This window comes from Eucalyptus grandis, chromosome 8 (assembly GCF_016545825.1).
Source record: "Eucalyptus grandis isolate ANBG69807.140 chromosome 8, ASM1654582v1, whole genome shotgun sequence".
Taxonomy (NCBI): domain Eukaryota; kingdom Viridiplantae; phylum Streptophyta; class Magnoliopsida; order Myrtales; family Myrtaceae; genus Eucalyptus; species Eucalyptus grandis.
Window position 1 is genome coordinate 22,350,196 of NC_052619.1, and position 16,169 is coordinate 22,366,364.

The 16,169-nt window shown below is 38.5% G+C and overlaps 1 protein-coding gene across 2 annotated transcripts; it reads right to left on the minus strand.

The window, feature by feature from the left end:
• Positions 1-5,518: 5,518 nt before the first annotated feature.
• LOC104456864 (DNA-directed RNA polymerase III subunit RPC5) lies at positions 5,519-14,839 on the minus strand. Of its 2 annotated transcripts, XM_010071742.3 has the most exons (13): positions 14,317-14,839; positions 14,092-14,160; positions 13,869-13,976; positions 13,343-13,411; positions 12,199-12,360; positions 11,590-11,637; positions 10,735-10,841; positions 10,524-10,595; positions 9,150-9,201; positions 8,084-8,745; positions 7,051-7,260; positions 6,675-6,795; positions 5,519-6,069 (listed from the first exon to the last, which is right to left on the minus strand). In XM_010071742.3, the coding sequence occupies exons 1-13, from the start codon at positions 14,821-14,823 to the stop codon at positions 6,007-6,009; spliced, it is 2,250 nt and encodes a 749-aa protein (XP_010070044.2). In that variant the 5' UTR covers positions 14,824-14,839; the 3' UTR covers positions 5,519-6,006. The 2 variants fall into 2 exon arrangements, with proteins under 2 accessions (XP_010070044.2, XP_010070045.2); XM_010071743.3 differs by lacking the exons at positions 5,519-6,069; positions 6,675-6,795 and having other exon boundaries at positions 7,053-7,260; positions 8,092-8,745.
• Between the last annotated feature and the right edge of the window lie 1,330 nt (positions 14,840-16,169).

Sequence of the window (16,169 nt, forward strand, 5' to 3'; positions counted from 1 at the left end):
CAGGGACGGGGGTAGACAACTTGACCTACCCGACCCGACGGAGAGGGAAGCATTCCTTTGCCCGATGTCTCCTCCCCCGCTGACGTGGCGCCTCTGACCCGACTGTGTAATTACTAGAACGCCCTCTCCCCCTCTAATTCATGGACAACTAAGCACTTGATCAGGGGCATATTCAGTGGAGAAAAGGGGGGTTGCCTACCAAATGGAGGTGCTATTAATTACAGGACAAGAATATCCCGACAACCTTAATCCGGATGATTAAGGTTAGGATTAAAATATGATTACCAATCTCGAGTAGATGCGAATTGTATAATGACTTTTGCTTAGCTGGAAAATCTTGCTTTAAAGGCAACTTGCGGGACAATACTACTTTTGTGCCCACGGCAAATTGATTAAGGGGTTTAAATACTTTGTTAGCGTACAAATCGTTCTTTTCTACGCAAACAGCCTCGCAATGAAAATATATCAACCCGTTTAGTAAAAATTATCCCATGTCAATTAGCTAAATCCTGCTAGCTAGCTTTGGCTTCAATTTGATCTTATTCAAGGCAAAATAGGTAGCAAATTATGTCGGTGCAATTAGCTATGAGCATCAAGAGATATCCGACCGAGAACCTAAAGGTTACCCGTTGAAATTTGACCAATTATGCCTCGGTGGAAATGGAAAGATAATTCCATTCTTAATTTTATAGAATGATATGTGAGGTATCAATTACCGATTTTGTTAGACTCTATCAATGCAATATTGAGTCAATCAATCTTACCAAAAAAAAAAATTATTGAGTCAATCAATCAATTTGTTGCTCGATCTAAAAAGACTAGGAATGGAAGCCTTACGTCACTCTTAGGAAAAGAGTTCACGGGTTTGGCTCTTGATGGATTGATATTCAATCAATGAGAAAAATTCGAAGGTCAAGATTTTGTTGAATTATTTCAATTAGCTATGATAGTGTGCAAAAATGAAGAACTTCTCACGGACAAATATAAAGGATCACTTGAAAACTTTGTATAAGATGTGGCTTTAATAGAAAATTATGAGTCAAAGTATAATTCTGACCCAAATGAAAACATTGGAATTAATATGGCAAATATGATGCTCGACAAGCCTACATTTGTCAATTCTTAAAGATTGCCACAATAAAAGAAAAAAATAATGGCTAGGGCTAAAGACAAACAAGTTTACTAGTTCAATATTAATAAGTTGGATGAAATCTTTGATTTTTCGCACTTGAAAGATGGCCTTATAAAGTTAACAATAGGCCAAATTATCTCGAGTGAAGAAGATTTAATAAATAAAAATATTGCTAGTGACACTACTCATAGAGCCATAACACAGTCAATTGTGTTGTTTTCAAGTAAACAATTCAAGCAAAAAAAAAAAAAAAAGTAAACAATTCAAGAGCCAATTCAGTGGGGAAATATTAAATTTATCAATAACAAGGGGCATACACTGACCCTTGATTATCTAACATAAAAGAATCGAATAATTGAATAATCATCAAAATTCTTTTTGAAAGGATATATGTTCACACTAAAAAATGACCAACTTTTGATTATAATTGACAAGTGACAGATTTTGTTGATGGTAGTCATCAATGAAAATAGCACTCAACAACTTGAAAAACATCAACAACTCGCTAAGGAAGTTATCAATGGTAAACATAAGTTTTTGACAAGAACCATCACCTGGATGAAGTAATCGACATTGATATGTAACTATCGAGTAGCAATATTTCGGATACGTAACTTCTTTTAAAAAAATGTTACTAGATAATAGATAAACGTAGAGTGGTTACGTTTAGTGCCATTATTTGTAACTTCTTGCGGATAAATACTGATGTAACTTCTTGCAATCACGGATAGGATGGGAAGTTACTTGTTTTGAAGATAGGATTAGGAAAATATCTTTTTTAATTCAATAATCTTTTGTAACCATCGATTGTAGGCTTTAAATAGTACATCCTAGAATTCAATGTTCTTTGCAAATTTATCTTTATCTTTACTTTTTGGCAAATTAAATGGCCGACTGCAAATGCCTCCAGTTTCCATACCTTTAGATTCTTTGTCATTTACTTTTATGTCCAAAATCAACAAAAGATGCTTCATATCCTTTGTCGATTCACACATTGATCCATATATTTATTTGAAAGATATTTCGTTGTCGATTCTATTCCTATGAAATATTCTTTTGGATATATTGAAAGGTATTTTGCTTATCAATTCCATTCCAGCAAAACAATTGGTCAGTCTTGTTGTTGTTAGTCCATTTCAATGTACTGGAGAAGAGTCAAAAGGTGGCCTAACGTTACAATAACACATGCTTCAAGTGGGCAACGCGGTGGCTCAACAAGAGAAGATGGCAAGCTCCATCAAACGAAGGACCCATAAGAGCATGGCCAATTTCGGGATCCGTGAGTGGTCCAAACGTCTCGACCATTGACCTAAATCCCACGTAAAATGACGAGCCTAGGCGAATTACATTGGAAAAAAAGAATGAGGGGCCTGCTTGATGATGCCGAATCGTGTGATATTTTATTATCCAATGGCAGGTCTTCGAATCGAATCCTAAGTGCGCTGATGGGTATATCTGAGGCTCATAGCGATGGATTGATTTTCCTGTCCAGTAATGATAAAGTTTAGATCAATTATATGGAAAACGAAAGCTAAGTGGCCTGCCTCGATGATATAGACTTCCGGATATGTTGTCTTCCAAAGGCAGGCGTTGGAGTCCTGGTGCATGGTGGTGGTGGTGGTGGCTGTGAACAGATATTGAATCTAGTATTGATATGTGTACATCGTAAACTGAGCGTAGACGAGCTTTTTCTTCAATTATCTCCTAGCAAATAATATGTTTTGGCTTAGAAAAGAGGCGTACGTTGCATTGAGGTGGCATTGCAACGAGCATTTTGATTTCTTGATTGGGCGCGACGAAGAAATGTTGTGGAAAGGAAAGAACGTGTCGAGATAACGCGTACATAATCAACCCTTTTGAGATCAATTGTCGGAAAGAAAGGTAAAGTAAGAATATTCAAGAATGAAGGGGGATTGCCTATACAATTCTTTAGTTTAATTATTTCTTTCAGTGTTCTACTTTCTATAAAGATCAATCACAGGGGGTTGCTCAAGTGATGATCACCACACTTTTTCATTCTTTATCGCCTACCTAAAAGTATAGACAAGTGTTAAATTGTAAGTGATTTGCTTTGACTTTGTGTAAATGCGAATTCTTGTTTTAACACTAATAATTTGATTATAGAATTCATGTATGAATCCCTGTGATAGACGATTTACACGTGCAATGTTACTACTTTTTATCCTCTTTTCATCTAAACAAGGTCGGCACTGATGTGACTGAGAACGACCCCGAGTCCGAAAAGAAGTGAATTTTGATTCTTCCATCTTCTCATATTTAAATATTCAAAAAGCATTTCCGTCTTTTTGGTGTTTACGTAGTTGAAAGACAGATCTTCGATTCTACCTATTGTTCTGGCCCAGAAAAAGAAGGAAGTCAACCCCTTTACTGGTTCCCAGTTAGATACGATTTGATTATTGTAATAACTCTAAAATAAAATAGTACATACAATCCTCGTTGACTCAAAAAGCACTAGTGACCACATCTACAGTTGACTATAAGTTTGGCCAGATTCGTATCCCTTTGTTGCCAGCTTTTCGAGTCGTCAATTATCGACGCTCGCACATAAAACAAATCAACTACCGACGAGATAAATGTTTATTTTTTTCGAAAGAGAGGAAAGAGAGTCCTTTATGAGGTAATTCATCATGGTGATATTTATGTGGAGGCAGACTGGGGAATTGTGCTTCATTTGATTTATGCTCCTTTTCAGCCAAAGGGTCAAAAGATTAAAGGATGTGATGAGATACCAACGTCGGCATAGACCGATTCTGTTTCGGAGAAATTCACCATCGACCGACGTGATTTGGGGATATGATCATTATCGACATGATTCGATAAGGCTTTTTAGTCTTGTCACGTGGCATAGTATGACCGTAGGGTTTTCATTTGAGTTTTACTTTATGTTGGCTACTGTTAATTATGTAATATATGGATATTTTGCATGAGGTTATTGGACTACTTGTTTGATGTGAATGCATCTTTATTGAGATTGCTTTATTCATAGCTACTTTTCATCCTGTGGTTTTACTTTCTTACTCACGCTTCTCTCTTTGGTTCCTCTTTTTCTCTTCCACTACAAACCCCTCAACTAACATCTATCGAGGGAGGTTCCATCTTCCTAACTCAAGTCGAGTTTATCTCTCATGATCTGATTTGAGAGTATTTTATTATTCATATTTAATTCTTAGTCTTTTTCTTTTTTTTACTCATTGTTTATGCTTTTCTTCGCTCGATATAGCATTTTCTATTTTCATCATTAGGAATCAACCCACTACTTTAGATCATTAAGATCAAAAAGTTTGACAAATTGACAAGCAAAAGAGTGAGCTCCCACTGCACTGAAGGCAGTTACATGACTCTTCCGAGCTTTGGAGCTCGTCTCCCAATCTATATATAGATTTAGAAGCTTTTCTCATTGATCTAGATCAAAATTTGGGAGTTCCTTATAGGCGCTTTAGTGCTTGTCTAACCTCTTCTAACCTATATCTAGATCCAGGAGCTTGTTCAACCCGTTTTTGGTGTCTCTATGATTATATTGAGAATGCTAAATTTAGGCACACACCATCCACAAGGCAAATCACAACTATTGTAAAAGGAGATTACACTGTGTGCTAATCACCGATTATAATGTGAAATTTGATAATCAGCTAGTGCCCATTCCATTTTGATACTAAATTAGATCAATTCTTGTGCAATGAGAGTATACTTATTGAAACAGTTTGTGCTTTGCTGTTTTACTTTATTATTTGGAATTTTTTTTTAAACCTCATATGCAATATCTTAAGATTTGAATAAAATATTTACTTCAACCAAAAAAAAAAAACCTATGGTTTTGCTCAATCCCCCTATTTTACCTTTTTCTGGTCCGAAGCTAAGGATCAGTGTTTGTTACATTGCAAACAAGAGTACGAAGGGTCGGTTTGAAGATATAATTTTTTTGTTAGTTTTTTTTTTTTTTTGGTCTAATTGTTAGTTTATTTAGAGCAATGTTAGCAACGTGGAAATTATTTTTGGTTAAGATTTCTAACCTTTTGAATATTCGTGATAATCTGGCATATCCGGTGACTATTATTTTGCAATAAGAGTTATAGTCATTTTGATACAATGAACTTGCATAGCTTCTGGGTTTATGGGCGGCCATGCCGTTCTCTTAAATTTTTAGTAAGGCCTGGAGTTTGCGCAATTTGAATATGAGTATGTTCGAATTTTTTGCCTTTTCCTTTTCCTTTTTTCTACGGCGAAGATTGATTATGGACAAAGAAACAATCTCCATCTTTTAAAGTGACTAAAACATACATCCTCAACTCCTCATGAATTTAGGCTCTTCAGTTATCTGTATTTTTTTTTTTTGTTTTCGGATTATGATTCATATCTTGGAATCGATTAGAATCGAACTCGGGATGTATTCATCAATCAATTCACTATTGAATCTACCAATGGTTTTGGCACGTAGTTTATCATTACTTCATGTATCACAATGAAAAGAGAACCTCTCTAAGCTGAAGAGACGAACCAAGCCTTTGCCCTCGTCTTCGCTTGTCCTTCTGGTCTCGTGCAGCCCATAAGCACCTGAAGGCTGACACCAAGCAATCACAGGTGTTGCATGAAAATGAAAATACCTCATGAGAGCTTCAAAATGCTGCCCGAGCAGGAGGAAACAGAAGCAGACACTCATAGGACACCAACAGAGCACTATGAAAAATGCCGATGTTACCCGGTTTGCATCAGAGAGTCGTTGTATTCATCTTGCCCCCACAAAATTTGATGGTTCGGCCCAAAGTAACGCCTTGTCAGTAACTCATGATATACACATAGTCTCTCCCGGGTGCTGAAGCATGTCTTGCGCCACTCAATTGTTCTGATCGTGTGAATTATACGTTGCTGCTTTTCAGAAACCAGAAAGAACCCTTGGATTCGCAGAGATCGTTCATGACCTGTAAACAGTTTATTTTCCGTTAAGCAAAGAAAAACCAGAGTTCGCTCAACTCAATCTGCTTTCTCGCCTCTTCCGTGCCAATCACACGATTAGCCAATACTGTATATTACAGCAATATTTAAAAAAACTGTTTGCCTTACTAATGTCATTATAGTAGAAAAGGTTTAAAAAGTATAGTTCAAACCGAGAAAAATCACAACACAACCCAGACAGAACCTGAAACCCATCTACACCTTCCTCCACCAGTTTCCTCTGTTGCCTCCGAATTACCCCAGAGGCTTCTATGTAAAGTACTACAGTTGTATGCATTCACAGATGCTAGAGCCACAGATATACACATCAGCTAAATGTGCTTCCAAGTGTTATGATAGAAATTCTTTCTTTTTTAAGGATAAATTGAGCACAATTGAATCTGCTTTTTGTTTGATTATAGGTTGTTTTTTATGCTGTGGTGTTGTCTATGCCCAATGGAGAACTATATCTCAAGTTTTTAAGAACCAAGGACCTTGAAACTTCTCATTAAAAAAAAAGTCCCATTTTCAAGGTAAATAGATTTTTGTCAGAAAAAGAGAAGCCTCTGTAAGCTATATCTGTAAAGCTGACCTTTGTATATTCAGCATTTGAAATGTCTCTCTTCAGAGCCATCTTAGCAGCTTGAAATATTTCGGCCCTCTTAAGTGTTGCATTGGGTCCTTTACCTATTAGAAGGTTAATAACAACTTCCCTGCATGGATGACAGGAAAATTTCAGAAACGAGACTACAAACAGCAGGTTAAAAGATGATCGTAGGCAGCTCTTGGTCCCAAAAAGGCTAAACTGTTGGAAAATCAGGCCAGTGACATAGATAAAGTATCTCACCAAAAATATAAAAACATAGATAAAGTAGAAATCCCAAAAGATCATACCTCAAAGCGACAATTCATTAATTTTATTGCAGAAGAAGGATATGAAAAAAAAACATGGCTATTGCATTAATTACCTCAACGGGTCAAGTTCTGGGTGCTCTGGGGATGACTTCAAAACATAAAGCTCGTTAATGTTTACTGCAACTTGTGCGATAACTTTCTTAAGTTCATCTGGAGGGGCATCAACCCCAAGTGCTGCAGCTTTTTCCATTCTAGGGTCCGCTTTGGGAAGAGTGGACTGAGAAAGTGCCAAACCCCGCAAACGTTGACAAATAAACTGAAAGCTGCAAATAAGATGATCCCCCCATGGTCAATGAGTCTCTAGGGCAAACTTAGAACAACTGCAGATAAATTGCCATGTAAGATTCATCTAACAACTCTTCTCAGAAGTGACTAGTCCAGCCATGTTAAGAGAAAGGACATAATTTCTAAATCATATGGGTAAATCTTCAAAACAAAAGCTTGGCTCAAACTGGGTTAACCAGATGACGAGATAGGTAAAACTCAACAGTGATTTGTCATACTAAAAGGCCTGACACAGCCTTTTCAGATCCTAAAGCAGGGGAGAGAACCAAAACAGAAACCACTGAAGGCAGCAGATTATGTTGTTTCCAATCGTTTCCCCAGAAGAGGTCCAGTCCAAAAGTCATGATGATGTTATCACGAGCTAGGGGACAAAAATAGAAGGAAAAAGGACCAAAGAAAGAAGAATGGCCAGTGAGGGCCAATGTATTTGGACTTCATATCAGTATTTGTTGCTTAACACATCACCCTTGGTCATCAGACCAATGACCCAATTGAAATGTGAAAAAAGAATAGAATTCATTTCCATGTACCCCACCCTTATCCACTGTCCTCCCAAACTGAAAGAAGAAAGAAGGGAAGATCGGAAAAGAATTACTGCCTTCACAAATTAAAACCACATAAAGTCAAGAAAAAGAAAAAAGCAAATGTGGGCACACAGAATACGGACGAACTCAAAATTGCTGAGCAGTAAAAACACCTCGCTTTCTTTTCAATTATCCTCATCAGATTCAGTATAAGTGCCATGTGATAGCTAAAACAGAAAGGAAAATGGGGAAAGAGATGGAAATTATTCATCCATACTCGCAAACCTTGTGACTCTGAAAGATTTTCAGCAAAGCCTTTGGCAAAGCTTCAAGTGTTTCATTTGACATGGTTCTCCTGCCAGGGGCAACTCTGCTTGTAGCTTTTATGGATGTTTTGTCTGAACTTGGAGGTTTGTCGGCTCTACTAGCCATGGCAACTTTGGCTTGAGCATTCTTTGAATCATCCTGGCCTCTTCCAATTTTGTCGCCTTGCTCAGGTTTCATCAAGGATTTCATTATTTCTGTCTCAATGCCCTCCCAGATTCGCTTTTGCTTGCTTACAATATCTGGATAATTTTTCATAAATGAAACATCAGTTTCCTGCTTAAATTTCCAATCGCCTAAGGAAGACCTTTCAGTGGCAAAGACAATCAGGAACTTTTTAATGGCATCAGCAAGTATTTTCTTAACAGGTAGCTCTGAGTTGTGAACCACACGCTTCTTGCTGAACATGAGAAGGGTGTAATCTCTAGCCCACACATCAAGGCGATAACCTTTAACCAGAGATTCAGTAGAAGGTTTTTGTAATATCAATGCAGTCTTGGGAACCCAGCATCCTTGCACCAACAGAGCATTACGCTGTAATTCGCTCAGAAAGACATCATCGGAAACATCAGGAACATTGTACTTTAGAGCACTGTAACGATGCACTTCAGGTTCCTAGAAGAAAAGCAAATTTCAATTTGACATGTGAAAGAAAAATCTCAATACATCATATGAAATGACATCCCTTTAGTCCTTGCCCCAAGAAACCCTATAACATATAGAAAGCATATAGAGGAGGGCCATAATTCCTTAATCCCCGATCCAACCTAAAATTTGATTGGTGAGTCACAAACAGGGATATCACCTATATTTATATGTAGTCCAGTTTTTATTAAGAGAATGTCCATCACTTATAAATCACCAATCAAAGACCCAGTTGCAGAAAACTTCCTCCAAATAGGATGAAGGAAAATATAGCCATTTATACAAAGATTTCTGAGACCTTCAACTACCTGCTGCCATTATCACATCAATTTTTCTGAAGCATGTAAAGAAAAAAAGAGTGGAGGGCAACATACCTTACAAAGCATCATCCTAATTCTCTCATCTGGTGGAGTTGATAATAGGATCCTGAAAAGGATAATTATGAATTTGAAGGTCATGTGAACAAATTACAAGCTAATCCTGGATCAAACAGTTGCAACCTTCTTGATCTATGCAGAACAAGTACAAGAATTTTACACGATTCTGAGAAAGTCAATCCCAAAAAAGTTTAAGCAGATATGTGGAGGGGACTACTGAATTTAAGGCCAAGTGAAACCCCACAATATGGGATACTTAACGCCCCCTCTCACTTGCAAACCAAACAAGAAAGACTTGTGGAATTGACAAATTGTGAGCTCAAATGGACATAAACTAAGTCGGAACTTGGCTCTTTGATTTAGTGTTGGAAAGTGTAACCAAAAAACTTAAGCCAGTTAGTAGATGAAGACTGCCTGAATATAATGCCCATTGAAAACCCATAGATCAGCACATGGGACGTTCAACAACAATTAAGACAAACACAAGACCTTGGTTCACAAAACAATCAGTTATGACACTACAAGTCTTATTGACATTCAAAAAAAGTTCAAAAACAAAAAGGAATAGTTGAATCCATTAAATAAACTCCATAGGCAGAAAAGAAAAAAAGGATAAGTGCCAAAATTTGTATATTGTTTAAGTTTCAGATATTACGAGTTAATAAAAAGTCATAGTGCATCCATTGCATGATTTAGATTAAGCAAAAAGTAAAAGCCTATAAAAAAAGGCCCAAAATGACTAGTTAGAATTGCAACTTAACAAGGAAAGGAAGAACATTTCTAATAATAGAACCAGAAGCTTTGGCATTGGAGCTTAATTAATTTTAAAGAAAATAAGGAAGAATAGTCATTTAAATCTCTAAATGACATACTTGCTTTCAATATATATGCCAGGATGCCATGTTTTGCTTAAGTTGAACATTAATAATGCAAAATGTCTAGTTAGAAGATAGCAAGAAAGGAAGAACACTTCTAGTAAAATCAGAAGCTTTGACAAGTTAATTTGAAGAAAATAAGGCAGGATAGTCACTTGAATTTCTAAATGACATGCTTGTTTTCAAAAAAATGCACCAGAATGCCATCTTGCGTAAGTTGGATATTAATAATGCATAATGATGCAAAACTTCATACTTTCGCCTCCTCAGAAGTTAGAGATCTAATTTTTTAGCTTTACTCCCTCTTATTTAGTATTAACAAGTATGTAATTGCATAAAACAATGTCCAAATGTCAGATTTTACACCTCAATTGGATAAAAAATTTTAGGATTTTACAATCCTTAATCCGATCTTATGAAAGAATCCCCACAGACCCCCAAAAATCCTGTAGAATCCTGATCACAACAACCCTGGAGGATTAAATAACAACCCTACCTTCTCGAAGCACTATCCATTTTGAGCTTCTGCTTGTGCACTCCTGGACATAATAAATCAACATAATCACACCTGCAAAGAAATACAATGATTCAGGACTTGGGAGTACATGAGGTAAAACATAATCAGACACCGAAATTTGAAACAACTCGCTGTTCTACATCTAAGTAGTGAGAGAAAACATATTCTGGTTTCAGATTATGGTACACACGGATTCATTGAGAAAGGAATAGGAGAATTTTCTTCTGCCGTCATTCCTTGTAGATAATGGGTCGATAGATCACTCTTTGAGCTATTGTACTCCAATTGAATCCAGTGCTGAAAAGATCCAACATTTATAAAGAAAAAAACAGTCAACTCCACTGACACCTCATAATCAAATAAATAACTAAAGATCCCTTATGTTCAAAATTAAATCCATGATAAAAAAATCAAGAGTAGTGCACGGTGGTTTTACATTTGATTATTCTAAAGGAGCATCTGTCCGTCAATAATAGACTTTTTAGTGAGAATTTGTGCAAACGTAAGTAAAAACAGCTTAAATCTACAGAAAACACGTTTATGGAATATAAGTGGACAGAATGTCGAGCCCAGAACTAGTCTTGGATTCAAAAATACTTTTTCCATCTTAATATATTATTCACATATCCCTAAATAAAGGATGTAAAATTTCTTCTGATCCCACTACAGTTGCCAAAATTCATAATGTAAGTCGCTGGTGTCTCCAGCATGTTATCTTTCCACAAATTAATCTAGCTATGCATCATATTATGCACAGTAGGAATATATCTAGGAGAATACAATTAAGAAGGATTGTAAAGTTTCTCTGTATGGCCTATGCCATTTCACTTGGTGCTCCATTCAGTGTTCATATAAGTTTAAAGGAAACATAAAATAAAATACAAAGATGAAGCATCAGAGACAAAGTCATAAAGGGAAACAAGACAACATTCAGAATTTTCTTCCTGACAAAAGGTCATATATTAAAGGAAATGTGATTATCTGCTTCAAGCCGATAAATACTGCATAATCAGCATTCTGGCATGTACAATTAAGGGTCTCATACCTCATTATTATCTGTCTCTTGTTCAGCGGAAGATGCCACTTTTTTGGCCTGCCATGGAGATTTACACAATGAGGAATTATAACATCGATTACTGCTCCTCGGTTTAGAGCTACACAATCAGCAACCACAACCAGGTAGACAGATACATAATGAACTGTAAAATAGATGAAATCACAAAAAGGGGAAGAACAAAGTGTCTGCAAATCACAGACAGAAGCGACAATGTATGTATGTATCTCTACATCTATGATTTACTACACACGCATAAGCACACATTTCAGCACAGTTATGCATCAACATTCGAATGGAACTCCACTGTGAGGTGCCTACTAATTGACAGAAAAGTGCAAAACTCAATTTTATTTTATTTTCTTTATTATGGTCGCTCGCTAAATTTCTATAACATTATTACCACCGTAATTAGGAAATATATTGAGCCTTCCTGGAACAAAAAATATTGCTTTCTCCTTTAGTGCAGGTTTTTCTAATGCATAGAATACATCGAAATGTTGCATCAGGTTTGGGATGCCTTAAGGTTAAAATGCCTAGTCCCAAAGAGAAAAACTACACTAAAGGGGAAAAAGGAAGACAATGAAATGGAAACGTAACCTGCTTCTTAGATGAACCAGCAGATTTTTCTTCGGTCGATTCTTCTGCTTTAATATTGACTTCATTTTCGCCCTTGACATAGTTCTTCTTTGAGGCACCAGGATTAAGATGTTCCATCGACGGTCGAAGCTGTACCACTGCATGTACAGGGTTCAAGTATAGCTGCAAGATGAAAAGGAAGACATGGCCTAAAATAACTACTAAAAAGCAAATAACCAAGCTGTAAGAATAATAGAGTAAAAAAGCATTAAATGGCCGTCATGTCAGTTTTTGCTAATTCAACCCTGAATTCGAGATCATTTCCACCTAAAAGGCAGGAAATTTGAAGTAACAGCGTTCATGGCATGTGCAAACATATGGCCCTTTTACAGTCAAAACATGGCTTTAGTTTAATCATCAGCAAGGGAACAAATAATCAGTCCACAGTTTCTAGGAAAATCCATTTTAAACTCCTCTCATATCTCCATCTTAAACAGGAGAGATAACTGACATGTTGTATCTTTAAACACTTCAAGTCATTCAAGGTTATACATTAAACAAAGTTCAAGAATATGTCACAGGATTATTCTTAAATCGTACAAACAAATGAAAAGAGCACCGAATTACCCATTTACTTGATATATCTAAGCGCTGGACATTAAGAGAAAAAGGGGCAGTTGAAATGATGTTAGAACTAGAACCTTGAACACTGATTCCTCCAATCTAAGTCAACAACACAAGCAACACTTTGCCAATCTCACTTTTGCTGAATGAGATATTTTCATGGTTAAGCCTCCCACATTACCATTAAATAGAATCTGCAATATGTCTAATTAAGAAACCAATAACACAGATTCTCCTCCATAGGTCTGGTGCGATGAAAAGCGTTTTAGCTTTTCAATGAACCGACTCCATCCATCATGATTCTAATCGACACCATCCCCGTATATCTATTGCCATATGAAAGCTCTGCAAAAGGATTAGAGCTTACGGCTAAACTTCCATCTCAGACAAAACCACGCCATGACACAAAGTTTCTCCTCCAGCGAGCATAGTAGTTATTTACCACTCCACTATAGCAACTCATATGACAACAGAATTTTCAGTAGCTGATGAAAATATTTGTTCAAAAAGCACCAGAGTGGAAGTCAGGATATGTGAATACCTTGTTGCCCATCAAAACACCAACAGCATAGCCACTTGCACGGGGTGGCGTCCAAGAAGATGACAAAGTCTAAAGAGAGCCATTAGATACAGAATCATTAGAGTATCATTGAAGCTTTTCCAAACAGATACAAAACCAGACACATGGATGGGCACATCCAAAGAATGTATCCTTTGAAAGGCAGAAGCAGAGCACAAGTGAAGGGATACGATGCAAACAAAAGGAAAAGGAAAAGGCAGAGTCAAAATTTGTGCATGTATCCCATAAATAGAAGGCCAAAAGATTAGAGCCTTAAGAAAACTATGCTCTGCATCTTTTGACAACTCTCTTAAGAAACCCATGTTCTGCATCTACGAGCCTTTTAAGCAGCCATACTGATATTTCCCTTGCAAATTAAATAATATATGGCCAAACTTATACGTCAAAATGCAAAAATTCAAACACCCGTATCGCATTATCTTATGGCAGAAAAAACACAAACCAAGATTCGCTATTCAGACGCTGGAACCTGAAATAAAAATCAAACCTGCTTTGTCATCATTAATCTGCTATTGCATTCCCCGTCAAAATTCTTGGAATCAACATCAATGGACAAATCGACTTCGATTTCCGAACTGCCGGCTTTCACCCTGACCTAGGTAACAAAAGGCGGATTCTATTACACAAAAACCTTCCTCTTTTCTTCCAGAAATGTTTCAGGAAAAAAAAAAAAAACACAAAGCTAGTTGATTGCAAATCAAGCCACTCACCTCCTCACACCGCTCGTCCATTTCGTACGGCCGCCACGCCGATCTCAGCGGATACTGCATCACGTATAACTGAAACGACACGAGAATCACTTCTCAGATCTTCTCCGCAAGCCTCGCGGAATCAAGCAATGAGAACTACCGGGTAAAATGAATCCATCCCAATCCAGGAAAAGGAAATTTCCCAGAAAGAAACCTCCAATCAGCACGAGGAAAACGAGAACCAACCTGAGCGTTGGGATTGGCGCCGACGGAAGGATTGAAGTAGACGTCGATCTCGCGCACGACCTCGTCCTCCGCGACGCCGTCCTCCTCCATCGGCACCGCTTCCTCCTCCGCCTTGCGCTCCACTTCCATCGGCGCCGCCGCATTCGACGCGGACGGCTTCCGCTCCGTCTCCGTCTTCATCTCCGTCTCCGGCTCCTTCGCCTTCGCCGCCGCCGCCGCAATCCCGACCGGCGGCTTCAAATCCTTCCCTTCTCCATCGCCCTCTCCTCCCCCTCCTCCCTCCTCCTCCTCCTTCTTGCTCGGGACCGGAGCATCGACCCGCTCCGCCGCCGCCGCCGCCGGCTCCTCGAGCTTCGGCTTCAGGGACGGCTCCGGCTCCGGCTGCGACTCCGGCTTGGGTTTCAGCGATGCCTTGGCGGACTTGGGAGCGAACCTGGGGGCGAACTTGGTGGCTCGAGCCGGGGCGGGCGCGTGGTTTCCGAGGTCGTCGAGATCGTCGAAGTCCATCTCCTCCCCTGCCTCGCCTTCCCTCCCTCCCTCCCTCCCTGCGCGCGACTCGGCGGTTCTCTTCGTGCGTGGTGGAGAGAGAAAGAGAGGAAGAAGCAGAGGGTTTAAGGGCCCAATGTCAGCTGAAACTGGGATTTTGGTGATCCTCTCGAGAAATCGCGGCGTTTGCGTTGCATAGGTGGGCCCGAAAGCCCGTTTCAGGGCCCAATGTCAGCTGAAATTGGCCCATTTTCTTGGATGGGCTTAACTCCTTAGAAAGAAAAATCTCAGACTGTGTGTCTAGTGCCGAATCTGCCCACATTTCCGAAAATCGCCACTGATTTTTTTTTTAGAGGTCCATTATCAGAATCCGCGTCTTCATCAGTACCCCTACCTTCGTTCAGAACAACGGCAGCCTCCCAATGTTTATAATCTTGAAATAATCAATGGCGATTTCTAGACGCGCGAGCAAATTTGAGACTCGAGAAAAAGCTAGGGATTTTTCTTTAGACAAGAAAAAAAGGGGTCAAGATAAAATTGGGATTGGACCTAAAATTTGGAGTTTCTTTAGGGAGTTGCTTCCTATGGAAGGGAGGAAGGGCTCTTGTTAAAAAGGGCCAACACAAGTTGTTGGCTGATCAAGGATCACGTTCGGACAAAAGTCACAACACTGTGGACATCTTCAGCTTTACATTTTGCAGTCTTTGTCTGTTTTGTTGGGCCATGTGTACTGTAAAGTTCATAGACAATACATGCAGATGTTTCAAGATTGAATCTTCATCAGCTCCCTCGTCTTTACAACATCTCCATTCCGTATCAGATCATTAATTGTTTTGTCCTTGAAATGGAGCCCTCTAGCAGAGTATTAATAGGCTGCGTTTTGGTTATCCGGATTTGAATTGAATGAAGGGGATTTCAAATCCCCAAATATCCGTGAATAGTAAAGATATCCCATTGTATGTTTGGTGTAATCTAAGATAGGATTTGAAATATTTGAAAAAAAAAACTCCAAAAATCTTTGAAAATCTGCAATTAATATAGAATTGAATAACTTTGAAAATCGTTTGCGTTTGAAAATCTTTAAAAATCTTTGAAATTCCGATCTCCTACGGGCTCCTTCCGATCACGTATTTGGAAAGTTGACCTCGGAGCATGATGACTCTCGACCTTTCAACTTTCAACTTTGTGAACAGCAGGAATACTTCTTGTGGGTCATACAATCGAACTTTATCACGGAAAAAAGCGGCTCCTCCATCACGAAGGAGCTAAGGGATGTGACAACGAAGAAGGTGTGTACCATGGGATGGGCCTACGAGCGGAGGTTCCGCACCACCACGATGCTGTTGTGGTATTTTTGATGCACATCA